The following is a 27104-nucleotide window of genomic DNA, read 5'->3' on the forward strand; positions in this document are numbered from 1 at the left end:
TTGAGTGTGTGGCTATCTAATCACATCTTACAGTGCTGTTATGCAAACTGAGAAAAGCTTGTTCAGAGATAAGCAAGAAAGCCAAACTTATTTTCACATAAGCCTTGTGTGAAGAGGTTATTATAAAAAGTAAGAAGGAAAGAACAGTTCTCTTCCATTCCTGCTCACCTTGTATGTAACTAAAAGGAGGAACAGGAGCATCAGTGAGAGGGATTAACTGCAAGAAAAACAAGTAGTGCTGTCAGGCTTGGATCTTTAGTTTGAGTGCACATTTAAAAGCCAAACTAATTCCATTCATTTCCATGGCGTGTTATCAAAGTAAAATAATGCTAATTAAGTCTGTATTATACCTAATGGGAAAGAAAGTGTTTATTAGAGGTAAGAATTACTCTACTTGCTCTGTTCACCTACACAATATTCTTCTGTTGAATTCCAACAGATTGGGAAACTGTACAGTGAACTGGATATGGCAAAAATGAACGTGAGAGTCATGTCATCAATATTGAAAGATAATGTTCCTGGATCTGAAAATCTGGATGATATGAATCTTTTACAGGTACATGATAATTCATTGATAGGGGTTATTGGTTTGGTTGTAGTTGCTTTTTGAAGTGTTATATATTGTCGTTTAATGTCTGGATTCAGATTGAAAAATGGAACCCAACGACACGTTTCTCTCGTTTTGCTCAGCTTTCTTTCATCTCCTTCATCTTCCCTTGACATCTCAATAGTCAGGATAGGACAATACAGCTTGCAATGCAAATTTAAGCTCCAGGGAATTCCAGTGGCAAAGGAATTTCATAATGGAGCGTTCTCTGTTGGGCACGTTCTGTCAAACAGCCCCGAGAACATTCCAGCTGCAGAATAGATGATGACACAGTGTCCCTCTCATATCCGTCCTGGAGTTTGCAGAGCCCTCTTTATTATATCCAGTCCCTTAGAGGCAGGCTCAGGGCCAGTGAAGAATTTGAAGCATTGGCTTTATGACCTCAAAGGCTGGGAGATTGCTGTGCTGCAGAGGAGTTCATGTGCTCATAAAGTGTAGCCTGAAGGAAGTGTATTGCAATAGTCCAGTGATGTGACAGTGAACCTGTACATGCTCCTTCTGTCATATTATGTGCTTATCTTGTATTTTCCAGTCCAGAAATTAAAAGTACAGTATTACTTTAGCACTGCAATAGTGACCTACATTAATGGAAGCTTTTTGGTTTTATGTTGTATGTGAGAACTTAAAAAGCTTTTACCACATCCTTCTGTTGTTGCCTTCACTGAGGCGTGGTGTCCTGGTTCAGGAACGGCACGGTGGCCAACCTCAGGCCGCTCGGGCCATAAACTCACAGACACCAGTATGGAGGACAGCAAATGGCGTTTATTAGTAGGTTGCATGGGGTTATATAGCTTGGGTTTACCACGTCACTTCCTTCTGCGTGCGTCATGAACCGGGTGCTGCTGGCTAACTAAGGGGGTTAAGTAACCTTAACTGTTGAGGGGAGGGGTTCCGTCTGCCCGTACAACGCGATGTCTTCCGATCACCTATCCCTAATCATTCACATTTCCCCCCATGATTAACTAAAAAAACGTACAAAGCATAGAAGTTATAAAAACGCAAAGGCTATTAAAACTGAAATAATAAGTTGTAAAAAGTGATATAACATGTCTGTAATAAACACGCTTCAAAACAATTGTTGGCGGTCAACAAGTAAAATGCTAACTTTTTCTAAACGGCTTTTAACAAACGACACTAATTTGTTTAGTATGCAAGGCCCGAAAATCAACGTCAGTAGTATCATGGTAAGAGGGCCTATTAAAAGTGGTCAGCCATGGAGACTGGTTGAACTATGACTCAAACCATCCTTGTTGAGCTTCTCTTTCTCTTTTTCTCTGGGCTAGCCTTTCTCTTAGTTCGGTCATTGAGTCTTGTACGACTCCGGTATGGTCTGCATAAAAACAGCATTCTTCTTTCAAGGCAGCACACAGGCCTCCTTGTTGCATGAACAAGAGGTCCAGTCTTCGCCTGTTCTGCAGGACAACTTCCGAAAGCGAGGAGACAGATTTCTCTAGAAAGGAGATGGATTTCTCAATTCTTTGTAAGTCTTCATCAATGGTCATTTGCAGCTGAGAAAGTCCTTGGTGTTGGGTTACGAGGGCTGAAACACCTGTGGCTGTGCTGGTGTCTGCTAGGGCAAGGAGCATTGCAATGGTTATGCCTGTTATTACTTCCCTTTTGTGGAGCCGGTTGGGTTCCTCTAAAAAGTGATACACTTGTTCCTCTTGGTGATACAGGACTCTAGGAACAATTAAAACTTGGATACAAAAGTCAACAGATTTACTGAATTTATCAAGGAGCATGCAGGGGCTTACTCCGGATTGCTGGCAGACCCACATTCCTGATATGGATGGGATCGCCCACTTGTCAGTTGTATTAGGCTCAATAAATTCAGTGCAGATATTGTCCATCTGTCTTGCTAAGGTTGCACTGCCAAAGCACTTGCCTTGGCCTGTGACCTGACTCAAGGTAATTCCTCTACGGGGGGTGTCCCACCTGCACTGGTGTGGATTTTTTGCAGTTGAATAATTAAAAGGAACATTAAGGGCAACACCCTCATAAAAAGGGGGTTTCGCATCATAGCATAACCAGCATGACCTTGTAAGGTTCGGGTATGATTGGTTCAGCGACAAAAAGGTAGCATTCAACACACTAAGAAATGGATCTTAAGGAGCTGACTTAGCTAAAAGGCCGGATGGGATGGAGGTAGAATTTAATATTTGTGCATTAAGAGTAAAATTGGTACTAGTTGTGGTCTCTGTCTTGGATCCGCTTACTGTAAAAATCTGATCGGGTCCGATTGCTCGGGATACTGACGGTAGGACCCTGATAATTTGTATGTTCACCCAAATGTCGCGAAAGGCGCGAACAAACACCGACCACACTTTACCCGTGGCCCAACTCCTATGGGTCGGCTGCAAAATTGTCATTATGTAGTTCTTACAAGTGTGTCTCCTCCCATCTTGGGGCGTGTATATTTGCTTGTCAGCTCCAAATTTTGGTTCGCGACAGCCATGGGGTGCATACTTGACTTGCAGGAACTTATCGGGTTGCTGCGGTTGCTATCTATTGCTTGTCACGATAGTTTCACACCCCCAATATCCACAGTATCCGTACCCTGGATAGTTGCAGTAATTTTTACCTGGGTTGGAGGCAGGGCACCAATAGGTCTGGTACAGCGATAAACCCGGAAAATTGGGGAATCCTAGTTGTGGGGGAAATATGTCTCTTAGTTCAAACTCAAAAGATGGGCTGTCCGGTGTGATGGTTTCTTTGATTGCCTTATCGCTCGAAAGATGGCGTAGGACCCACCTGAATGGCTGGTGAGGGTAATGCCTTGCATCAGCCTGCCCTCTGCCAACAAACCCTAAAAGCAAAATTATACAAAGGTACCGTTGTTGCCTGGATCTCACTGGTGTGGGATTGTTAGTTGCTGTCGGGCTGCTCGATGATTCGTCACTTTCCTCTGGTACTGGGGTGTACGAATTGCGGGGGCGTCCAAGGATCCAGTCCTGCAAATAAAGCCTCACAATTCTCATTAGTCCTACTCTGAAGGTCTGGTTTGACTGACTTAACTGGACACCATTTGACTCTACTGTCTTTTCTAACAGCTGCGTACCCTCACCCCGTGAGCGCTAGTCTCCAACCTTGTTCCCATTCCCCCAGTTCGTTTTTAATTACAACCTGTGGGCCTTCCTCTAGTGCTCAGGTGGCCCAATGTCTCTGAGCAGGACTGTTTGTCTCATCTCCCCTAGGAAACTGATTTAGTGCTAACAGAGCGGTTGCCAGTATGTGCGCTTGGTCTCCTGGGGGAATGGAATTAGTAAAGCCCTCTGTTTTTGCCAATACTTCTAATTTGGCTTTCAGAGTTTGATTTGCTCGCTCAACAATGGCCTGCCTGGTGCTATTGTACGGGATGCCATGTATTAAAGTGATAGCCCATTTTGAAACAAATGCTCGGCTTGATTTTGATACAAAATTCAGGCCATTGTCTGTCTTGATCTGCTTTGGGAATGGCAAGCCACGCCATGACTGTTAGCCAATGTTGGATGGTTGCTTTGGAGTCTGCTTTTAGGTGTTGTGTGGCCATGATCACACCACTATATGTGTCTACAGTCACTGCAAGCCACGCTCGGGGTTTTAGCAGCTGACATAGCGTAAAGTCTGTTTGCCATATTTCTGAGGCTTTAAGGCCACTGGGGTTGACTCCGCTGGACCACAGTAGTGATTTTTGGCAGTGGGGGCATGTGGCTACGACGTGTTTTGCATCAGCGGTTGAAATTCCACATTTTTTTGCTAGTGCTTTATCTCCGATGTGAAGAGACTCGTGTAGCTGACGGGCATCACTCAGTGTCCACAGTCCTTTTGCAGAGGGGTCTGCCTTGTCGTTACCGATTTGAAAGAATCCTTTAACTGGATTATGGCTGTTAACGTGGATGACAGATATGGTGCCTTTTCGCAAAAAAAGCGCCTCTTCAAGCATCACAGCCACCTTGGACACTGATACGCCGGGCCCAGACATGGCTAGGCAGAGCTTGGCCACAAATATAGAGTCGGTTACAATGTTGAGGTGCTCCTCTGGGAATAGTCCACACACCAGCACTACGGCGGCTGCTTTGAGTTGGTGGACTGAAAGCATAGGGTCGGTTGTTTTGATGCATTGCCACTGTTCTCCTGACTGCCGTACCGCCGTTGCGGTTGAGGTTAGTGAAGATGCGTCTGTGAAGATCATTGGTCCTGCTTGCAGTTGGTCAATGACTTTTGGCAGGAGATCAGTGTCGACGATCGCAAGCAGCTGAATCCAAGGGGGTTTTGCTGCATAGCGGATCTCTCCTCCAAAACCAGCAAGGGCTATGGCTAGATGCTCTGATATTGTCGTTGATTGCGTGGAAAGCTGTTTGTGGAAGGGCAGATATATCTTGGCGGGTTCAATGCCCAAGTGCCTTAGGGCAGGTTCCCTGCCTTTCATTATAAGTTTGCTAAGACACTCAACTCCCAGGGAAAATGCACGTGATGGTTTTCCTAAGATCACCCACTGTATTGGTTGGGCTTTTTCAGGGGGCCCTTGGGCTAGCGCTCCTACTCCCCCTTTCTTTGTAAAGTGGACGTATAAATCGATTGATGCACCTGAGTCCCATCTGGTGAGCGTGCTCACTGACATTTGCTGTTTGATAAAATCGAGCGAGCTTGTCACTTCTGGTGTCAGAGTTTTCCTCTCCCATGGGTGTTTCCCTCTCAAGAGGTCATTTAGGGGTTCCATGACCTTGGAAGGAATCAGGACGATGTTGCAGAGCCATTGTAGGGATCCTATCAGCTGCTGTACATCATGGAGCGTCTTGATGTTTCGGCATATTTTTATCTGGGGGGGTTATGTAGGAGCTTGAAATTCCCACTCCCAAAAGCATTATACATGGTCCCTTTTTTATTTTTGCACTTGCGATTTCAAAACCATTTGTTTTTAAGGTCTCCGAGATTGTCAACACTAGCCGGTCTACCTGGCTCACCAATGGCGCGGCAACCAGGATGTCATCCATGTATTGAACAATGGTCGCAGTTGGATCGCTGTGCTGGACTGGCGCTAGTGCTCAGTCTACCGTGATCTGACAGATGGTAGGGGAGTTGACCATTCCTTGGGGCAATACTTTCTACTGAAAGCGCATGTTAGGCCATTGGCTGTTCGGGAAGACGACGGAAAAAGCAAACCGCTCTTTGTCTTCATCATGCAGGGATATGGAAAAGAAACAGCCTTTAATCTCAAGCACTGCACAGGGCTGCCCTTTTGGTATCGTCGAGTTCATGGGCAGCAAAGTTTGTACGGGACCCATTGGTTGAATTCTTTTGTTCACCTCCCGCAGGTCGTGCAGGAGGCAGAAGCCCTCACCAGATCGTTTGGGTATTATGAAGACCAGAGTGTTCTGTGGGCTTGTGGAGGGCTCTGTGTGGTTCCGCTGTAGCTCACAGCCAATTAGCTCAAGGAGGGCAGTCATTAGAGGCTTTGACAAGGGCCACTGCTCAACCCACACTGGGTCGACTGATTTCCATGTTAGTTTGATGGGTAATGGCGGGTATGCGGCAGTGGCCCTTAAAATAAATTTGTCACCCTGACTTTCAACAGGGCTAGGGCGTCCCTCCCCAACAGGGGTGGACATCTCGACATAACATATGGGACAAGAGTGATAGTTTTCTCCGGCCCTCTTTCGGTGCGGATCATTATCGCTATCAGTTGGGTGCTTTTTCAGGCCCGAGACAGCCCCCCAATTCCGCCCACCATGGGGGCCTCCTCCAGTTTCCATTATAAAGGCCAGTACATTTCTGGAATGACAGTAACGTCTGATCCTGTATCAACCCAAAAGGGGAGACAGCAGAGTCATCAAAGTTGTTATGGAGACAGCAAACTCCCCACACTATCAGCGGGTGGCGGCCCACCTTCATAGCCAGGGCCAGCCAGGGATCTCGCTCCCAAGGGGTTGTTCCTGGCGTTCCTGGGGCGTGAATGGGTTTAGCTGAGCTGTTGGTTGAGTCGCGAAATTGGTCATTTCTTGAGAGGGCTGTGGGTGCGGGAGCTCCGCGCCCCATTGAGGATTGGCACAGCTGGGCTGCTTCATATCCCGAGTGGGAGGGAGCTGTGTGCGGCCCGGATGCTCCCTGCCCATCCCGTTTCCCTGAGGTTTAGATCTGCATTCTTTGGCAAAGTGTCCCTTTTTTCCACATGCCCAGCATGGCTCCCTAGATCACGTCTGGCGTGGGGGGACTGCTGTTGATGGGTGCCCTGACTGGGGGCAATTTATTGCAATGTGGCCTGCCTGGCCACACTTGAAGCATGCCATTACACTAGTTATTGCAGTACGGATGGCTGCCTGGATTGGAGCTAGATGTTCTTCTTTCGTGACATGCTTAATCATGCCCACGATGTTGGACCCGGGTGGCAATGACCATAAAATGTCCTTAGTGGCTGAATTGCATTGTTGGCGCAAACATTCCGCTAACACAGGGCCCTTCGCTTCCGAGGGCAAAATTGAGGAATCGACTGCTGCTTGGAGGCGGTCCATAAAGTGTGTAAAACTTTCACCCTCGCTTTGCTTTATTGTGGACCACGGCGATGGTCTAGCAATAACAGTGGAAGCAGAGTGGATAGCTTCTCTAGCGACGCGGGTAGTTGTCATGCCCTCGTGGGCCCGTAGGCCTTTGGCCTGCGCTTGGGAGGTGATCACGGTTGGGTCTGTACCCATTAACCGCTGTCGGCTGGAACCGTGTAGCGGATGGTCTGCCCCAGTTACTAAGGCTAGTTACTTTGTGCAATTGTCCTCCCACTCTTGTTTGAAAATGATCATCCCTGCCCCATCAAAAATTAGTCTGCAGGTTTCTTTAATGTCAAATGGGAGCATGTCATCCCCTCACAAAACGCTGTCGATGAGAGTGGAAACCATAGCCGAATTAATCCCTCTGTCCGCAATTCCTTTAACAATTGCTTGTACATCCTGAGGATTTATTGGTGAGTAAGTCCTCTGGTTTCCACTTTGCCGTCCTACTCGGACCGGGAATGCCAGTGTGGCTGATGGAGCTCAGTCAGCACATGCTATTTTTATTTTCCTCCAGTCCGTAAGCGGAGTTTGTTCCTTTTCTAACTTCCCCTTGACACAAGTAGGAGCGTTGTGGTTACTGATTTTATCTACCCTCACTTCCTCTTTGTCGGAGTCGGCTACGGACCACTTGTCAAGCCATTCATTTTAGCTAGAGTCTGACTCAAAGCCGGAGGTCGACTGACTGGATACTTCCAGACTCCAGAACCTTTTTGTTGGGCTCCGACCCCACCCCTTCCTCTTGGAGTTGGGCTGCTCCTTCCCCCTAGGCTTGCCCCGCCTCCTGCTAAGGGAGGCTCTTGCCTTATAAGGATATGTTTTCAGGCAAGCGCTCTGATTAGCCTTAATTCCCCCTCCTGGATTCTCCCCCCTTTCCTGTTCGCGCGCGTCTGCGTTATCTAACGGACCTTCTCTGTTCCCACCGGCCGCGTCTGCATCCCTCCCATCCCTTTGGGGTTCGGCACCAATTTGCAGAAGCCTCGACACAGCAAGAGTAAAATCTTTTGGTTTACAATCAATACCCCATTGCTTATGAATCTGAGATACGACCTTCACGAGAGCTACCATTCTCCTCGCTGCTCCGGGAGCGTCCTCCCCGCCAAGCTGGTCCAGGCGATTCCCGTTTCCCGGATGATGCTCCCGGGTTTCGACACCAACTTGTTGCCTTCACTGAGGCGTGGTGTCCTGGTTCAGGAATGGCACGGTGGCCAACCTCAGGCCGCTCGGGCCATAAACTCACAGACACCAGTATGGAGGACAGCAAATGGCGTTTATTAGTAGGTTGCATGGGGTTATATAGCTTGGGTTTACCGCGTCACTTCCTTCTGCGTGCGTCATGAACCGGGTGCTGCTGGCTAACTAAGGGGGTTAAGTAACCTTAACTGTTGAGGGGAGGGGTTCCGTCTGCCCGTACAACGCGATGTCTTCCGATCACCTATCCCTAATCATTCACATCTGTTTCTAACCTTACCTCCAAACTGCTACAGCGAGGTAGAAGTTTTGGCAGTTTTGCAGCATTAAGTGATTTGAAGAACTTACCTAATTTTTGCAATCCTTGAGTGAGCTTCTCCCACCCATTGTAGAAATTTTCCTGTGCAACAAACCCTTACTGGATGCTGTTGAGAATACGCTGGTTAATTATGCTTGTCCAGTCCATGACTCAGCTGGGAAACAGAAAAAGTTTGTCTTTTATTTCCTGTCTCCTGCTGCAGCACTTCTGTATGTGGGAGCACAGATTCAGCTGTCCACAGAAAACCTGTGGATTCTTAATGACACTCCCAGTAATAAAATTGTTGGCAAAAGGTTGAGGACAGGGTGTGGAGTTATCATATGTAGGAGAGTGAATGAAAACTCATTCCTTTCACTGTTGTTCTTTCTGTTCATTTTCCCCTGTGCACAGAGTGGTGTAAAACATCAGGTCAGGCCAGCCTGTCCCTTGAACAATACTTAATGTTCTCTTTTTGTTTGTGGCATTACCTGGATTGCTTGGTTTGGACTCTAGTTGTCACAGGAAAAAAATCCTTTATTAATAGAGCTGCTTGTTTAGTTTTGAGTGAGTTGGAGACACTGATTTTAGTCCTTCAGATTATCTTGAGTGCCTCAATAAAATCTGTAACAAGGTGAACTTAACCAGTCTTTACAGTTAATCTTCATTAGTGGCTAGGCTCCTCTCCTCCCCACCCTGTTTTGGACAAGGCTTAAAATGCCATATTTCACTAGGAGTAATGTGCTGGCCAATAACTGCAGTTAAAGAATAGTTCAGGATCAGCCAAAGGAGATTACCAAACTTTTGTACTGGATGGTGAACAGACACATTGAACAGATAGTCAGTGGATGTCCAGGAATTTGGGTCCAGATCAGCAGCTGGTAAGAATTAGCACAAATGTATTGGAATCATTGGTGATTGTTATTCCAGCTGCTACTCCATCGTTGTAAAACTCCAGTTTTTAGGCAAATCCATTCCTGAAATGAGTGTCTCAATTTCCTTCTCTGTTGAGTATTGACACTTGCCAGTCTGCCTGTGTAATGAAGTAATAAGAAATGCACATTAGTCTGAACACATTTTTGTGTGTTTTATCCTGCACTGTGAAGATACAGTCCTGAAAAGTATAGCAGTCTGCAATCCTGATATGTTTAGCAAAGGGGTGCAAATTTCCTTTTAAATAAATAATTGATTTATGTGAAGTATTGCGATTTTTTGAGGTAAAATCAGATCACTTTGAATATCAAAGCAGTTTCTGAATAGTAGTGTACAAACAGAGTCATTTCCTTCCTCCTTTTTTTTTTTGTTTCTTTAAGCAGAGCTAGCCTGCATTTGCAAATGCAGTGTGAAGGAGAAAAAATGTTGGCTGAGTTTAAGTTCCTGTTGCTAAAGAATTTGTTTCTTTGAACATGCAAAATCTGCAGAGGGGAGTAATATAAACAGTCTGTCTTCCACTTCACCAGGCAGTAATGCAAAATTCTGATTAACAAACTCTCATAGTTCTCCTATCTGTTGGTTCTCTAAGGTTTGTGTTACTTTCTCAAAAATCCATTGATTAAGTTTATCCAGACTTCCCACTTAAAGGAGTAGTTGGCACTTGAGGCTTGTCACAGAGCACTTCTGACCTTTAGACTAATACTGTCTTTTCTTCAAGCAGGCATTGAACAGGATTACATCCAACTATCCTGCTGAGTTTAATCAGCTTCAAGCAGGATCAAATCACATTGGCTCTACATCACCCAGAGGTGTCTTTGTTATTTTGCAGTTTGTAATTTAGGCTTTAGAGACACATATATCTTTAGAAATGAAGGTGTGTCATGAGGTAGGGATTGTGTAGGAGTGGTGTGGGGGTGGGAATTGTGACCCTGCATTGCAGAGATCAAAGACATGGACATTGTTCTGTTTGCAATGGTTGATTCTCGTGTGGTTTGTGTAAATTAAGGAATCTTACCTGTGATTCTGCAGTGCTTGAGTGTCTTATCATTCATCTCCAGAACTGACAGTGAGAGACCACAGTTAAGATTTTTATTTTTTTTTCCTTCCCTTGCCTCGGGCAGAAATTGTACAAGACCTGTCGGATGATGCAGGAGAGGATCATGGAATTGTTGGTGACAGTGGAGAATGAGGATGTGATTGTTGAGCTAATACAAGTAAATGAAGATCTGAATAATGTCCTCCTGGGACATGAAAGGTAAGTGCAGGGCCTCTCTCCTCACATTTGGAATTCTGCCTGAATAAATGCACTTAATGGTCCCTATGCCTCATGTTGATCCTCCCAAAGGATTTTATCAGATTTTATCCTTAAATTCAGAAAAGAAATATGATTGCAAAAAGAGAAAATTATGTATTTTCTGCCTCCTAACCACTTCAGAAATGGTTCAGGAAAATAATTAGGAAACAGAGTGGTGTAAAGTGAGTTAACAGCATGGGCAGGAAATCAGATAGAGGCACACAAAAATAATTTGTAATTTGACATCCCTTTTCAGCAGACTCCAGTGAATTTGTCAGCAGCTGCTACAAATCCTTTGGTGCTGGTGCTTATATCTGTTAAGTGTCTGTGCTTCCAGAAAAGAATACTTCTAAACAATTTTGACAGCTTTGCTGAAGGAATTGGCCATGGAGCAGCCTTCTGCCTCATTACACGCTTAGGAGAGTTGCTTGCTGTTCTCAGCTGGATTGAAACATACTGTTCTGCTTGTCTTACAGCAGAAAATGTTTCTTTCTTTCACACATGAAAGCACAGCAGTACTCCTGTTGACATCCTGGGTATTTTTCTGTTATGGCACTGGTAGCATGACTGAATGCTGGCAAAACTGAAATTAGTTTTCAACTTAAAATTCCAGTGTTGTTCCCCAAAATATCCCCAAACATGAGTACGCTCGTGGAGAATGTTCTGATTTAATAGGATACACCCTTCCATCCTAAGAAGTTGGTCTCTTCCATGGCTAAAAAGTATTCTAGGAATCATTATGCATCAAGTATAGTTGTTCTTTATTAAATTTAGCAAATTTATATCATTTAGTCATCTTTTTAATCCTCATCTGAGTGCTGCACTGAAAATATCACTGATTCTTCTAAGTGTCAGGCATAAACTTTGGACTTAATCAAGACAACGTTAATTTTTCATTTACTCTTAAATCTTGTCTGCTGTAGTGTTGGTGGATTTTAAAACAGTTGTCTTGAAAGAACTGTGTGCTCAGCTCTTGGGAGAACTGTGTGCTTGGAAGAACTGTGTTCTTTAGGAGGTTTTCCCTTTTAATAAGCAAAAAAGAAATGTTATTCAGCTTTTGTGTAAATCCAGTGAAGTCAGATGCAGGCTTACATTTTTGGTACACATGATAAATACTGGTGAGGCTGGAAACCTCAAACTGTGAATAGGAGCTTGTGGATATAATCCAACAGATTCCTCACTAAAAATGTGGTGTTGGAAAGAGTGGTTAATTTGGACAGAAAACTATTGTATTCTAGTAATGCAATGCTAATGTTTGTATGGTACAGCTCTTCCTGAGTGCAGATCCATTGACTTGAGAATGGATAAGTATAAAAACATACCTGGTTAATTTTGTGTTGCAGAAGATTTGTTCTTTGGGTCCCCCTCTGAACCATGAGGTGTGTAAAGGGCCAACTGATTTTAATGAGCTGCATCTGTTTCACACTCTGTGTGTTGTTGGAGCATGATTCGTGCTGCATTTTCTGTTTCTGATTATTGATGTAGAATCTAAATTAAATCCGGAGCAATCTCCACTGTGCAACCAACAGCTCGTGTGTAGCAGTGCCTCCCTCTAGTGTCTCTGCAGCTGCTTGGTTCTTCCTGGATTTCAGATAAATACTTTCTGCTGTGCAGTTGGAAAGGTTTTTTTTCCCTGCTGTTTCTTCATGCATCTATAATACTCTGGGCCTCCCTAGTACAATGACCCTGAATAGCAAATGCAATTGGATAAACTGTCTATACATTTGTCCATACAACTCAGGGCTCCTGGTGCTGAAACAGTGACCTTCTGGATGCTCAATGTCACCTGTGTGGGTCTGCTGTGGACCCACAGTAGCACTGTTATCACTCCTAGAACACACATATTTATGCAGGTAGATTTTTTTTTTTTGTTTCTTTCCATTAAAAAATAAATATATATTGCCAAGGCCTGCACTAACGAGGAGGCTGTGTGCCAGAATGGATGTGTGGTTTGTCCTGGGAGAGCATGAGGGAATGCCCAGAGCTCTGAGAACAGCAGGCTTTAGCTCAGAGAAGGTTCTGATCAGAAGGAGCTGGGCTTGGCACAGCAGATGTTCACAGTTACTTGGTGTGAACAGAGACAAACCACTGCCAGAGGAGTTGGGTTTGTTTGGGAACAAGCAGATGGCTTGGGGTCAGGAACAAGCCTGGTGGTGGTGTAGGAGGTACCAGGACCACAGCCCTGGAATGGGAGTCAGAGTGCCCGTAGAGACAAGTGCCCCAGAGACAGCACCTGGAGTGCCTGTTTGGTGCTTCTGAAGCCTTCTGAGAATCAAAAGGTGATTATAACTGGTTTCATGTTCTGAAGCACGTCACAGGAATGTAAGAATGAACATTTAACTCTGCACCATCAACAGGTTCTCACGGAACAGAGTTCGTTTCCTGGAGAACCAGAGGATACAGCGTGAGCGGGAGGAGGTAATTAAGGAAGAGCTCCTGAGCTGCAGGACTGCAGACATTCCTTTTGCTCTTCCTTGTGAAAAATATACTTCTGATACATGCAGAATTTTATTCCCTAGTTGAGAGGTACAGGAGACAACAGACTGACACTGTTCTTACTGATTTTTCTAAAATCTCACTTGCAGAATTGCATGCAAATTCATGTAACTAAAGTAACAAATAATGTCAAATGTAAGAGGGAAGCTTAGGCATGAGAAATGAGAGATCTATTCAAATGCTGGTTTATTGCCTCTCCAGCTAAGCACAATTACCTGCTATGCAAAAAGTGAGAGACCATAGGTTCTTTTCATTTGTTTCTTGTTAATGATCTAGAGACTGAAATACCACTGCACTTTGAGAATTCACTTCTATTGATTTTTTTTTTCCTTAGTCAAAGCTTTCACTGAATTGTGAATAATGGCTTATAGCAAATCTTTAATGACTGTCCTTTATTGATTGATAATTATGGTTGTTGATTATACTGCCCAAAGTAGTTTTGCACATTTTTCACCTTCTTCTAAGCCATAATTGTGCAGTCATCTAGGACTGGACATGAAAATGCATTATGAATGCTGAAATATTGCTGACAATTATTTTTAAAAAAGGTAGAAGATGGTTTTGTTTTCCTTGAAAAGCCACTATTACTACATTCTGGTTATGTAGGTGGATAGTTCTGCTTGATGGATGCACTGTTGGGTTAGTTAACAATCCAGATGGTGCAGTCTGTGCATTTTTATATTATTCAGGAGACTCTGCATTTAAAATGCATCTTCTTTTATTTATTAATTTTTCATCTGGTGTTACCAAACCTGTATGATTCAAGCATGTGGTTTTATTAAATCTTTGGCAGGCTATGTTTTTAATTCCAACACATTCATAGGAGAAAGGAAGGGAACTCTTTTCTATACCCTAGGAAACATTATTGTGGTTTTGGTTTTTTTTTCTATCCAAAATGGGACTGGAAAAAAATCAATCTCCTAAGTACGTATCAAATCTCATTAACACAAGTGAGTAGCATGAAAAGAATTATACAGGATCAGTCAGAAGATAAATATCAAACCTGTCTCTAAACAAGTTCAGAATGGCTTTATAGAAATGAGTTCTTTCTATTTTCTACTTCAGAACTTTTGTTTTTTGAAATTGATCTTTGCTGAAATGCGTATTTTGTTTCATTAGCTACATTTCACACACACAGAGTCCTGATCTTCTCTTATACTTACGAATTTTTAATACTAAGATTTTAGAAGTTTATATTTTGTGAAAGCAGCAATTTGTTTAAAACTATTCAAGTTCCTTAAAAAAAAATAACACTGGTAAAAACCCCAAGTATCTTATTTTTCAAATGTTAAGCTGTACAGGAAGCAGCCATCTGCTCCCTCGAGTGATCTCCTTGGCCTCTCCATAGATTCTCCATCTTCTGTGTCTGCAGCGGTGCAAAGTCACCCTGCAGTGTCTCCTTCAGGAGGTAAGTGGTGAATGCCCCTTCCCCTTCCACTCTGATTCCCTAAAACAAACCCACAAAAGCTTCGTGGAGGAATCAAGAAGTTCCTTGTAAGAAAGAAAACTAATATACTCCTTAACTTAAAGGATGTTCCTTAAATATTCTTAAAATGAGAATTGAAATTTGTTCATAGGAACAAAACTGTAAGGTATCGTGAGGCTGCCCGTAATTTTTTTGCAATAATATTTTTCCCAGTAATCTTTTTCTCCTTTTACATAGATTTGAGCAGTAGAACATGCTCTGTTTTCTACTGAAGTGAGGCCTGTAAAACACTGGTAGCTGCTTGTTCTGTAGACTTGGCAGGAAGAAACAGGAGTTTTTTCAGGAGTGTTAGAAAGACTTGGCTTCAGGTACCCTGAATTACTGTTTACAGAAGCCCCTCCTTTACCTACTTTAGGGAAGTTCATATACTAAAGCTAAAGGTGTAAATGTCCCCCTGGGAATAAATCCCTAGAGTTCCATTTTAATCCTTTACAAATAGTGACAAGAGTTTTAAGTGGTATCTTACCATGTAGAGCTCTGCTGATCCTCTAAATATAAATCTCTTGGATCTAAGACTTTTCAGAATCATTAAAACTTCGCCTTTCGTGTGATAAAGAGCAATTAATTTAAGACTCTTTATAGGCCTTCCAAACAAAAAATGTACTCTTTAAGTTTTCAAAGTACAAGTAGCTACTTTTGCATAATAATGTTTAAATTGCCATTAATTATCTCCTTGAATTTCAGATGGCCTATCTGCACACCCTGAAGATAAAACCAGGTCTCATCCATCAATTTACCCACAGCTGGATTCAGCAGCTCCTACAAAAGCTCATCAATTCCCGTGAGTAGTCTCCAATGAAGGAATGGGAATGCATACAGATCCTTAGGGTGGTATTAGTGCTCTGTAATTCATCCAATGAACATAGGAAGCTCTGAGGACACAGATTTACTGCTTTTACATATTAGTCCAGTAAAACAAGTGAAAATTCCCTCTGTGCTAGATATTGTTTGAGAGGGTTCAAAGTACACTTATGCCTGCATCACTGTTTTGTCATAAATAGACCTAAATGTACCTGACTTCCAGCAGGGAAAGGACATGGCATGAAATAGATTGGTAAAAGAGTTCAAGACAGGAGAGGTGTCCTTATAATTCCTGTGCATGGGACACTTGTCCATCTGCCCATGCTGCTCTCAGTTGTGACACACAGGAAAGACAGACCAGCCAAAAAAATAATGGAACAATCAGAAGGAACAGTTTTGATCGTTTCTTACTTACATTCAGTGTATTGCTCTCTCCTAGATGTGCAGCTGAAGCACAAAACAATAGTTCCAGCAGCCCAGCTGGACACACGTATAGCAATGTGAGCACATACAGCAATGTGAGTAATACTCATGTTTGGGGTGATCATTCTTGTCTGGCAGCTGACAAATGAGAACTTCTGGATTTATCCCAACTGCTGTGATGCAAAGTGTGATGCAAAGATCTCTTCTGTGGCCCTTCTCCCTATCTCAGGGAACATTCTACTTGGTAACCAGGTCAACTTTCCTCTTTTGCTGCCACACATCCTAATGTGGAAGTTTGTTTCCTTGGGTCCAGCACAATCCCAGGGGAATTTGCAGAAAGCACTTGCTCTATTATTTGTGTTTAATTTGTTGCTATGCAAAGCAAGCTGAGATCTCCTCCTGTTGCCATGATGTTACTCTGGAGTACTTCCTATCTCAGATAAGATATTAAAAACAAACATACAAAGAAAACCAAAAAAAAAAAAAAAACCTCAAAGCCCCCACAAAAACACAGCCCACCAAAAAAATCTCTTAAACCCCGAGTACTGTGCTGGACAAGTGTCATGCTGCAGAGAAACACCCATTACAGAAGGAATGGAAAGAATCTGAAAGGACTTTGAGGTAATGTTACCATGGCAGTCTGAAATAGAAAAGAGGAGAAGCAGCTCCCAAACCAACATGCACAGTTCTTATTTTAAACTGCAAATAAAAGCAGATGTTTGAATCTGTGTGGCAGAACAAGTCACACAGAAGTAAATTACACACATGTGCTACAGAACACTAAATGTTGCTTTGAAGGTTGTGTGGAGAATGAAGATTAATTGGGTTGCTGTTGGCCTTGGAATTTTACCTGCAGTAGTCAGAGAGATTAAAGATAAGTCAGCAATTATGTAAGTTAGGTCAAACCAGTTCTCATAGAACTATGTGTTTATGCATTGTTTTGCTTGATGTCTTTAGCTGACGACTCTTTTAAGCCCAGTGCCTCTGAATCCAATCAATCTGCAGGCTGGACAGACTGTGCCATCAAATGGACCATCACCAGCAGGTAACAACACTGCAGATCACCTCCTTGATGTTTCAATTTCTTGTTAGAACTTAGGGCCTTTACACAATGGCTGTCAGTGACTAGGAACAGCAGCAAACATTGACAAAGTCATATTGCTCAGGGATTCTATTACACATCTGTCCATTTTAGCATGTAAAGCAGCTGAACCCATGGCAGGTAATGTGCTACTTTGAGGAAGACACAAAAAACATGCAGTAATCATGTTTTTCAGTCTCTTTTAAATCTGGATGTGTCTGCCTGTCTTTATTCTTCAGCTACATCAAAGAACAAGTCACAGTCACCTCATTACTATGAGATAATGGAATTCGATCCCTTGGCTCCCACTGAGTAAGTAACTTTTAAAATAGAATTTTAAAATTCTCAGGTACCAAAGGCAAAATGGCTTTTTCTTCTGAGAGGAAAAAAAACAGACCACTCTGCTTTAGGCTGAGTTCACTGACCAACTGCATCACTGATATCAGTGGCAGTGGCTGCATTTTGTATGTTTTCTTCCAGTATTTCTGGCAAAACCAATTAAGGAATAAACTATAATGTGCTCATTAACTGGCATCTGTAAAAATGGAGGAGTAATGCTGTAACAAAATTACTAAAATCTTAACCAGTAATGCAGACAGGTAAAGGAAATATGGTCAGAGTCCTGCTGGAGAAAACTGATTGAACTTCATTACAGGTAGTTCTGGAACAAGGTAACCAAAGGATTTCCTGTTCATAGCAATCGTGTTTTTTAAAGAATGTTTTTCTACTGCATATGACAAATAATTTAATTTAAATATAAGCTACAAGATGGAATGGATGCTGTGTCTCTCCAGAAGGTCAAAAGAGTGAGACAGCAAACTAACACAAAACCTAACAGATGGCAGAACTCCCCTAACAGTAAATTGCTAAAAAAAAAAAAAAAAAAAAAAAATTGAGCTATCTATAGAAATCCTATTTCTAAGGAGCCACTGTATTTTGAGGGAGGGAAATCTCAACAAAGCTTCCATTTTTTTAATCAGTGCAGTAATTGCACAGTGGTGCACTTGCATTTGTTTTGCAGTCCTGTTCCCAAACTTGTTTGATCAAAGTGACAGTGTCCAGAGGTTCCTCATTTAAAAGTACAATCAGACAATCAGAGCAGGGTTGGCTCTTTATTTCCATGGAAACCTGGGCATCCTGCAAGGGAAGCTGCACTGTAAACTTTGGGCAGGATTTCCCTGGTGCTTTGTGTCAAAATGAAGTGTGATGTAGGAGTCACCCTGCTCCTTCTCTTTCAGAGCTATTTATGAAGAAATTGATGTTGTGCTGAAGACAGAAGTGAAAAAGAACACAGACTGAAGGTGGAATTCCTTCTCAAACACCCTGGTGCTGGTCCTGGTCCTGTGCAGTGCTTCCTGTTGCTGCAAGTGAATAACAGAAGAGGTTTTTAATTGTGACACAGTAATTAGTGTTGGAGTACTAAGCTGTGTGCAAGTTGAAGAGTTACTTGGCTCCACACCTTGGCAGTTTGTCCTAAATATTCACCTGTGTGTTCTTCAAGGTCACTTGCATGGTTAAAGTATTTTGGGGGCCTGTAAAATGTGACTTCCAAATTCACCTGTGTATGAAGTAACACCTGACTTCTGGCACAAGTAAACAAAAAAGACATTATACTCCCAGAAACAAGTTTCTCTTTTGGCCTCACTGTTGTCTATGTTCATCTCCCTTAAGGGGGTTGTGAGATACAAAAACATTTTTTCTAAAATTGGCCTCTTGATAGATGTCTGAATACATGCAGTGTTGCTTTCCTACATTCTTAAATAGAGATTTTCATCTTTTACTTTCTTCCTAAAAATCCACAATGTAGTTGGATTTTTATCTTGGGAAGAACCTAAGCTGGGACACTAAGTGCTCTCATCCATAATTAACAGAACAGGAAAAAAACCTGCTTGTTCCTATGTTGCTGTTGTTGCTTTTATTTACTCAGTAAATATTGGAGGGGGATCAGTTGTTTCTTTCAATGTTCCTGCCCTGCAGAGATTGTTCTGGTGAAGGAAAAATTAATCATCTACAATGCAGATGAGCAGTCGTTACCCATTTATTTTAATTAAGTTGTTTAATCCTGTTAATAACTGTTTTATCTTTTAGTAAGTGCCTTATCTATTTTAATGCTGAATGTAAACTCTGCACTTTAACAAGTATAGTTCTCTAAATTTATAGCTGATACAAAGTTTGAGAACTTAGTTCATGTTCATACCAGATAAGCTATTTTTTGTGAAATAACTGCATTTTAAACATACCTTATGTTAACTGTTTAAGGGATAAGTTCTCAGCTGCTTTTGCAATTTTTGTAGCATGAAATTCCAAATAAAAGCAAATGCTTACTGAGAAGTAAACACTCATCACTTCCAAGTTTTTCTCTATTTGTGTATTCCCTGAAACATAAATGTAGGTAGCATTGGAAGTATTTTACTATGAATCTATTGTAGTTTGCTGCAGGACTATTAGAACAACTTGCTTCTATCCAAAACACAACCTTGAAGAAGTCTGGGAGTTTTTTAAGCTGAGGTGAGAAGGTGAGTTGCTTTACACTAGTTTTTCTTGCAAAGTTGGTGGTCTGGACAGCAGCCTGAAAAAAAACCAGCTGAAAATAGGATTTGAGGTGGATTGATTTTTTTTTATTTTTTCCCCTACAGCTGGGTTGTATTGGCAGAACCCCCACAGTGAAGGGTAACAAATCAAACTGGGCTGTTCCAGTGTAATCCAGAAAGGGTGATTGCTGGCAGAACCTCTCCATGTTTAAAGCAGCACAGCAGTCACAGAGAGATGGAAGGGAAGTAGCTAATTACCAATTAATTAGAGCCTGGGTTATAGAGGCAAAGTGCTCAGCACCTGTGCAGCTTTGGGCTTTCAAACTCCAGGGGAGAACCCACGTTTTTATGCAACTGCCACTTGCCAGGGTGATAATCCTTTTCTTCTAATAATTGTGGCCAGAATAAAGCAATGGGTGGGAGAACAGCCATAATCAGTTCAGCTTTCAAAAGGACAGTGGACTAAAGACAACTGAGGTAAGAAGTTTTGGGTTTTTTCACCTAGCCTGGATTCAAAGACTTGATTTTACTTTTTCTTTTCCTGCAGCCTACTGGAATTCTAGAGCTTGCTGCTATCTTCATACAGATGTATTTCACTTGTGTGGGCTCCACACGTTCTGCTTGATAAAATGCATTAGAGATGAAAGAATGCAAAGTTTTCAATTTTTAATATACCGTGAAGACCTGTATGTCATCCATAATCTATTAAAACAAAACAAGTAATTGGTACAATAATGCACTTTAAAGGTAACATCTATTTATTTTCAAAAAAAGCAGTTTTTGAGTTACTGTATGCAAATAAAATTGAGACTTAAGTAACTGGAGGTTATTTCTTAAGTAACCATTGCCATTTCAAGAGTCCAAGCTAACCAGTATCAACCTTATTTTGCTAGATCTTCTCTGCTGGAAGGAAGACCTGGCCCAGCAGAAGAGATACTGGCCAATAGTAATTTCTGTCTGAAAATGAGCAGGTTACTTGAACTTGCTCTGCAACGTGCTCCTGGTTTGCAAGGTAGTGATAATGTGTTATTAGACCTACCCCACAGATAATGACTAAAAGTTACATAAATACAGGCTTACATGTTCTGATGGTAAACAGAGAATCCCCCTGAGGAGCTGCTGTACTGCTGGGCAGGCTCTGGCCAACTCAGCCTCTGAATGTGCTGATTTTAGTTTTTGAGGAGACACCTCTGCTGTTCATTCAGCTGCAGTTCAGAGCAGTTGTTCATACACTGCCCTCTCCTCAAAGCATGACAGACACAAGCCAAGCTTGTCTCTTGTAGAGGTGCCCAGAGCAGAGGCAAAGAGCACTCATTTACAGCTGACACTTCAAATGAGGGGGACACAACACAGAAATAAGATGGTGTTCCCAAACAAACCATCCCACAGATCTGATGTGCTTACATTTCAATTATTGTTCTCAGGATTACAGTTTTAGAGCAGTCTGCTCTTACCAAATGAACTACTGATTCAGTAATAACATGAGAAGGTGCATCACCTTCTGAATCATCTCCTCCCATGCCAGAGAGGCTTACATAGAAATAACAGTCTAACTTTGTTTAGTTATGAGATTACCTCAATTTATTATCTGGGCTTACCTTTTTCTAAAGTAACTTAACATGCAAGTTATTTTCTGGAGCCAGCAATGGAAGTTTAGATGCTGAATCACCTGATTTTTTTTCTTCTGTATTTAAATGAAGATATTCAGATAACATCTTATAAAAAGATGGCCTGAGAAAACCCTCTCTATTTCAGGAACAGTGTGTTTCTTTCCACTGTCTAATGAAGAAATACTGTCTCTAAGAAATAGGGATACATTAAGTTTGTTTCCAAAAAAAAAAAAATATATATATATAATTTCATAACAGCACGTGCCACTGGAGGTTTAATAATGTAATTTCTGCACAGTAGTCCTGGAGTTTTTTTTCCCCAAGGAAAAATGGCATCAAACTGGTCTTCAGATGTAGCAGAAGTCACATTTTGTAGAGAAGGCCCATTACTGATACCCAGGAAGTGGCAACTTCTGTCCTTCCTTTGCTTCAAAGAAGGTATAAGACAGGGTGATCAAATCAACTTTAGCCATTTTAGGGTCCTCTGCAAACTCTGGGTCAATGTAGAAAAAGACAGGCATGTCCACTTCCTCCTGAGGATTTAGCCTCTGTTCTTCAAAACAAAAACACTGCAGGTGGGAGGAAAAAAATATCACAATTAGACAACAACAGTGACAATAAATTTTATTTCTGCAAACATGAGAGAAATCTTCATGGTTTAAAATAAACTCTCATTCCCTGTACACCCCTAAAATCCTGGGAAGAATGAATAAGATGAGCAATGAGACAGCAATTCTGTTACTGTGGTGAAATAGGAAAAAAATAAATTAGCTCTTAATCAACTGTGTAAAGGTGTCAAGGGGCCAGGCCAGCTCACATCATTCTACCTGCCCTCTGGTATTAACTAACACAGATTTTAGAGCCACTCTGACAGGATGTGCAGCTTGGTGTGAGGCTAGTAAGGCTAATAATGAATTGATGTAATTTATCATTTCAAAAAAAAAAGGTATTTTCTTAAAATGTTAGCATACAAAGAATGGTGTTCAGGATTAAAACGCAATTTATGGGTAACTGCTTTCACTTGTGCGAAAGAAAATGCAATCTTTGCTTTGTTTACACTTACTTGTATTTTATTGAAATACTGTCCTGCTTCAAAGGGGACAACGTTGTAGGTGGAGATTCCAATTATTGGTTTGTCAGTAGGATTTTTTGCTTTATAAAATGCCAGTGCAGTCTCTCCTGGTACCACCTGTGTAACATAATTGAACAGTGATTTTCTTTTTTGATTTTCTTAATCCACTGCAGCCTTCCACCCCTCAAACCAAGTTCTTTAGGCTTTATCTACAACTAATTTTCTCTTTTGCTGTTTCAAATTGGTTATTTCACAAATATTTTTGATTATGTGCAATTCACCCATATTAAAAATAAAAAGCTTCAATACTGTTCTTTGTATTTATAATCTTACCCATTTTGCCTGACTCTTCTATTATCCTCAGCAGTTGAACAGCACACAGAGCCTTTTTAATAAGCAGATTTAGATATGGTGTGCATTTAATTACTGAGGTTATTCTTTCAGTTCTAGACTCAGAAAATATTAAGAAGCGTGACTCCTTATTCTGAGAACTAATTTGAAAGAGAAAAGTTGTCATTTTTTTTTTAAATAAAAAAATGTAAGGATAAAAAATATAAGGACAGGGCAATAGGAGAAACAGTACAGGTTTAGATATACTATTATACTATATATTTTTAAGTGTATATATATATATATACACACACACACGCTTTTACTGTGTATATACCACAAAATGTATATGTAAATATAGTTTCAGTAACTTTTGATAGCTTAATGGGGTGGCAGAGGGGCAACTACACACAATGTCCTGCAAAAAGGACATTTACCATGCTGGAGCATGTCCAGCAAAAGGGCAACAAGGGCGGTGAAAGTTCTAGAAAACACCTCTGGGGTTGTTTAGTCTCAAGGGGAACGTGACTGCGGTCTAGAATCACTGAGCGTGTAGTGAGGTGGGGATCGGGCCCTTCTGCCGTGCCTGCACTGAGGGGAAATGGCTTGGGATGAGACGGGGGAGATTCCCATTAGATACTGAAACATTTTCATTGTTTGGTGTGGTCAGGCGTTGGGAAGGGCTGCCCAGGGAGGTGGCTGAGTCACCGTCCCCGGAGCTGCTCCGGAGGCGCTGCGGTTCCAGCGGTTCCAGCGGCAGGGCCGGGTGCACGCTGGGGCTGGGCGCTCGCAGAGGCCTCCGTGTCCCAGCCGAGCCCGGGCTGTGCGCGGGGGGAAGCCGGGGACTCACGAAGATCTCGCTCTGCTGCGGTTTGAAGTTCCACTGGATGCCGGCGTGCGTGTCGGCGTTGAACGTGACCCTGATGAGCCGGTCCCGCACGGGCTCCATGCGCTCGATCCGCTCCGCGCCGCTCCCCGCGCCCGTCGTCCCGCCGAGCCCCGTGGCCTGTCAGGGAAGGGCAGTGAGGGCCCGGCGCCAGCGGAACCGGTGCGGGCCGCGGGCCCCCCGTACCTGGCAGTAGAGGCGGTAGAGCGGCACGGCCGCGTACGACAGTCCCACCATGCCCACGGCCGCCGCCGCGATGTAGCCCACGGTCGAGCGGTTCCGGCGCCGCCACTCCTCCTCCTGCTGCCGGGTGAAGGGGTTGGAGCCCCGCACGCCGCGCGTCCCGCAGAGCCCGGGCCGGGGCCAGGCCCCGAGCCGCAGCCCGAGGGCGCAGCGCGCCCAGCCCCGCCCGCACAGCGCCATGGCCGCAGCGCGGGGACTCTCGGGACAAGGCCGCGGGGAACGGGGCGGGAGCAGGGGAGGAACGGGGCAGGGAACTGGGCAGGGCCGGGGCGGAGTGAGGAGGGACCGTAAATGGACGAGGCGGGCCCAGCCGCCATCGCATCTCATCGCTTCGCCCGGCGCGCCCCCTCAGCGAGCGGTGAGCGCGGGGGTCCCGGCGGCGCCGCCCGTGGGTGCCCGCTCGGCGCTGGGACGGCCCGGGCGCCGGGTGTGTGTGAGGTAACTGCAGCAGCCCCCGGGCCCCGGCCCCGCTCTGAGCGGGCTGTGCTGGACGGGAGCGGGGTCCCCGGGAGGGGTGGCGGTCCCGGGCACGCTGCACCCGGGGCCGGGTACCGGAGGGATGCTCCGCTCGTATCTGCAGGTAGCTCTTATCCCGCAGGCTCCGCGCTGGCGGCCCCAGGCCGGGCGCTGGGCGCCAGGCTGCTCCGGGTGGTCTTTCCGGGGCCTGCAGTTTCTCCCCTTTTGTGGACGTTTGACACCGGTTGTTTGTTTGTTCATTCCCCGCCCCCCCCCCCCCGGTGCTTTGCTTCACGTTGTTTTCATTTCTATGATTTGATTTTTGTTCGAGCACGGGTACACGCTGCGAAGGTACCGAGCGCTGTTAGTAAAGAGCAGTGACCTGAGGACGGGCAAAGTCGGGCGAGTTCACAACAATAGTTTTTCACACTGCTGGTGCCATGCACTCTAATAAAATTTGCTGTAGCAGTACTTCGATTTACTGCTTTATAGCTGTGCCTCTTTTCTGTGGTGGTTCCAGTGAGGTGAATCACACAAGGACTGGCAGCTCCTGCTTCATTTTCCATGTTGAATAAGAGAATGGTAAAGACTTAGTGTAGCCATACTGTGCTATTTCCCCTCTGTTCAGATTACTGGTTTGTTGGTCCTTTAGTAAGCAAAACCTGAAAATGTTTACTGCAGGAGCATTTGTGTTATTCCAGCACATGTGGATTTAACACCTTCTTCACACAAGAAATGCAGACACGCAGGAATTGATGTGGTTTTGTGGAGGCTGACACTGCACCTGGAGATTCTGCTGTATCTTGGCCAGGGTCTGTGTTTTGGGAGAGTTCCTTGTCCCTCTTGCCTTGGAAATAATTCCTGTTCTGGGTTGTGGCATGTGAGGGTTCAGCCCTGCACCTCACAAGGTCAGGAAGATTTGCTGCTACTGATACAAACATATATTTTGCATTAATGTTTTTGTAGCAGTTTTTGAAATTACTGTAGTTCAGTGCATCCAGGGTTGTATTTCTTGTCAACCTGTTATATGTAGTAATAAAAATACAATGTGAATTTTTTGGGGTTTTTGCCACATTAGTGGTGTGGAAGCCCATTTTGTGTGTTTTGGCCTGCTCTACATACTTCACATGACAAGTTCAGGGACACTAAATACCAGAGAATAAGTTGGAAGAACATGAGAGAGCAAGACACAAAACACCATTCCCTTTCCAAGTAACTTTCCGTGGGAAGAACAAAAATATTTTCTTTGCCTTCAGCAGTTATGTTACATCATCCTAGAATTCTAATCTGCTTTTTCTTTATTTAGAAGGTTTAAATCACAAGGAATTCAGGTTTACCTGAATAATTCGTACCTTATAAATTAAGAGGAAGTTGGGATGTGAAATGTTTCAATATTACTACAGCAAAGTCCAACTGTTTTCAGCAGTGAATTTTATCAATTCTCCTGTCATTTGTCTTCTTCCAGCTTGATTTCAAGTAGCCAGTAATAAATAAGATTGTTTCCAATATCTGAAAATAAACATGGCCATGTAAATTTCAGAAAGTGGTTTCTCTTTTTATTTTTCATCAGTTTTGATCCTAGGTAGGAGCCTGTTCTTCATGTGTAAGAGCTCTTCATTTTGAACTTTTGTTTTAATAGTGCTTCTAAGAAGATGTCCAGTACAGATCCCCTCACAAGTACAGAGAAGGAGTAAGTACCTTTTTTTTCCCTAGATGCAAAAATACAATTACTGGATTATAATATGAAAATTCTTGCAGTTTCGTTGGTAGGATTTTGTCTTGATGGAGTCTTAAAGGAAAATAACTTTGATATTGAAGCAGTCTGCAGTAACATTGTAGAAAAGCTGACACCAGTACCAGTGAATTTACACATTTAGGAAGGAATTGTCCCTTAATCTTTTCTTGAAGTTAATCAGCACTTAGTTGGGACTAGTTCTGTAGAGATAAAACCCTGCATAGAGATTTCTTAATTTAATGCTTCTGAACTTTGAAAACATATTTGTGTATAGCAGATCACTTCTTTGTACTTCTGGGGTACCTTCATTAGCATGAGACTGGAGGTTTTGTATTACAGTGCATTACTTTTTCAGAATACTCTGTCTCTATACCTTTAATATTTTATATGCAGTACCTAGAAACCATCATGTTTTTACCAATGCCATGAGTTATAAAATAATTACATTCATTCTATAAAACATAATCTTATCCACTTAAGAGCTGGATCAGATTCTAAATGTCAAGCGTGGATTCAGTCATGATGGAAAAGTGTAATTCCATACTCTTTCCAAACAGCCAAACCAGTGTTGTGGTGATCAGCAAAACCAGAATTAAAACCAGGCCCAGGCAGTTCTTGCTGGACTTACCATGTTTGCTGTACTTGTGTAATAGAATCCAGCAAAGAGTATTCAGGAGAATAATAAACCAATTTAACATGGATTTAGAATTATGCCACCTCATAAATAACTTGATTGTTTTGAAAAGCAAAACCACAAAACATTAAAAAAGCTAACTTTCTTTTTACTGGGACCTGCAAAAGCCAAAACTCTGCTTGTCTGATGGAAATTCAGGGTATGTGATTACAAAGATAGGTCTTTCAGACAGCTGTGGCTTGCTGGAGTCATGTGAAAGATGAGTAGTTGACATGGGTATTCTCTTCTACTGTATTCCAAAGGCAGTTTTCCATATTAGAGATGAACAGGAAAGGCACCCAAAACTGCATTTCAGCTGCAGGCTGATGGCAAGCTGTCATTTTCTGTACTTTTTTTTTTTTTTATGAGAGACAGCATAGATGCTTCCAGTAATAGACTTGGTTATATGTTAGCTGGGGTTTACCTAAACTTTAAATCATACC

General features: G+C 43.0%; 3 protein-coding genes across 6 annotated transcripts in view; 1 reads left to right on the forward strand and 2 right to left on the reverse strand.

Annotated features, from left to right (window-relative positions):
* Window positions 1–18424, forward strand: part of TOM1L1 (target of myb1 like 1 membrane trafficking protein) — a 29230-nt gene extending 10806 nt beyond the window's left edge. Inside the window, exons 7-15 of the mRNA XM_062506514.1 lie at window positions 440–556; window positions 10666–10799; window positions 13196–13256; window positions 14628–14742; window positions 15505–15601; window positions 16061–16139; window positions 17002–17089; window positions 17365–17437; window positions 18364–18424. Of these exons, the coding sequence (XP_062362498.1) occupies window positions 440–556; window positions 10666–10799; window positions 13196–13256; window positions 14628–14742; window positions 15505–15601; window positions 16061–16139; window positions 17002–17089; window positions 17365–17437; window positions 18364–18424 (825 nt within the window). The remainder of the gene's footprint in view (window positions 1–439; window positions 557–10665; window positions 10800–13195; window positions 13257–14627; window positions 14743–15504; window positions 15602–16060; window positions 16140–17001; window positions 17090–17364; window positions 17438–18363) is intronic.
* Window positions 1329–8396, reverse strand: LOC134052195 (uncharacterized). Of its 3 annotated transcripts, none has more exons than XM_062506517.1 (3): window positions 8191–8396; window positions 3189–3558; window positions 1329–2057 (listed from the first exon to the last, which is right to left on the reverse strand). In XM_062506517.1, the coding sequence occupies exons 1-3, from the start codon at window positions 8191–8193 to the stop codon at window positions 1837–1839; spliced, it is 594 nt and encodes a 197-aa protein (XP_062362501.1). In that variant the 5' UTR covers window positions 8194–8396; the 3' UTR covers window positions 1329–1836. The 3 variants fall into 3 exon arrangements, with proteins under 3 accessions (XP_062362501.1, XP_062362500.1, XP_062362502.1); XM_062506516.1 differs by having other exon boundaries at window positions 8176–8396; XM_062506518.1 differs by lacking the exon at window positions 8191–8396 and having other exon boundaries at window positions 1351–2057; window positions 3189–3672.
* Window positions 18361–23992, reverse strand: LOC134052193 (cytochrome c oxidase assembly protein COX11, mitochondrial). 2 transcript variants are annotated; one of them, XR_009933858.1, is made up of 5 exons: window positions 23741–23977; window positions 23519–23674; window positions 22330–22455; window positions 21255–21835; window positions 18361–18486 (listed from the first exon to the last, which is right to left on the reverse strand). XR_009933858.1 is itself a non-coding variant. In XM_062506515.1 (4 exons), exons 1-4 carry the CDS (start codon window positions 23975–23977, stop codon window positions 21653–21655), a joined length of 702 nt encoding a protein of 233 aa, XP_062362499.1. In that variant the 5' UTR covers window positions 23978–23992; the 3' UTR covers window positions 19909–21652. The 2 variants fall into 2 exon arrangements, 1 of the variants encoding a protein (XP_062362499.1); XM_062506515.1 differs by lacking the exon at window positions 18361–18486 and having other exon boundaries at window positions 19909–21835; window positions 23741–23992.
* Window positions 23993–27104: the final 3112 nt, after the last annotated feature.

The sequence above is a fragment of the Cinclus cinclus genome, chromosome 20, assembly GCF_963662255.1.
Source record: "Cinclus cinclus chromosome 20, bCinCin1.1, whole genome shotgun sequence".
Lineage (NCBI taxonomy): Eukaryota > Metazoa > Chordata > Aves > Passeriformes > Cinclidae > Cinclus > Cinclus cinclus.

Bases quoted from the DNA above. Each gene is read 5' to 3' on its own strand.
- LOC134052193 (XM_062506515.1), bottom strand. From the start codon at position 23,977: ATGGCGCTGTGCGGGCGGGGCTGGGCGCGCTGCGCCCTCGGGCTGCGG. The intron at 23,675-23,740 runs GTACGGGGGGCC...CTTCCCTGACAG, and splicing joins TCTACCGCCTCTACTGCCAG to GCCACGGGGCTCGGCGGGAC. The intron at 21,836-22,329 runs GTAAGTGTAAAC...TCCCACCTGCAG, and splicing joins AGTATTTCAATAAAATACAA to TGTTTTTGTTTTGAAGAACA.
- LOC134052195 (XM_062506518.1), bottom strand. From the start codon at position 3,585: ATGAGAATTGTGAGGCTTTATTTGCAGGACTGGATCCTTGGACGCCCC. The intron at 2,058-3,188 runs GTAAAAATTACT...TCTCCTTTCTAG, and splicing joins GTGCCCTGCCTCCAACCCAG to AGAAATCTGTCTCCTCGCTT.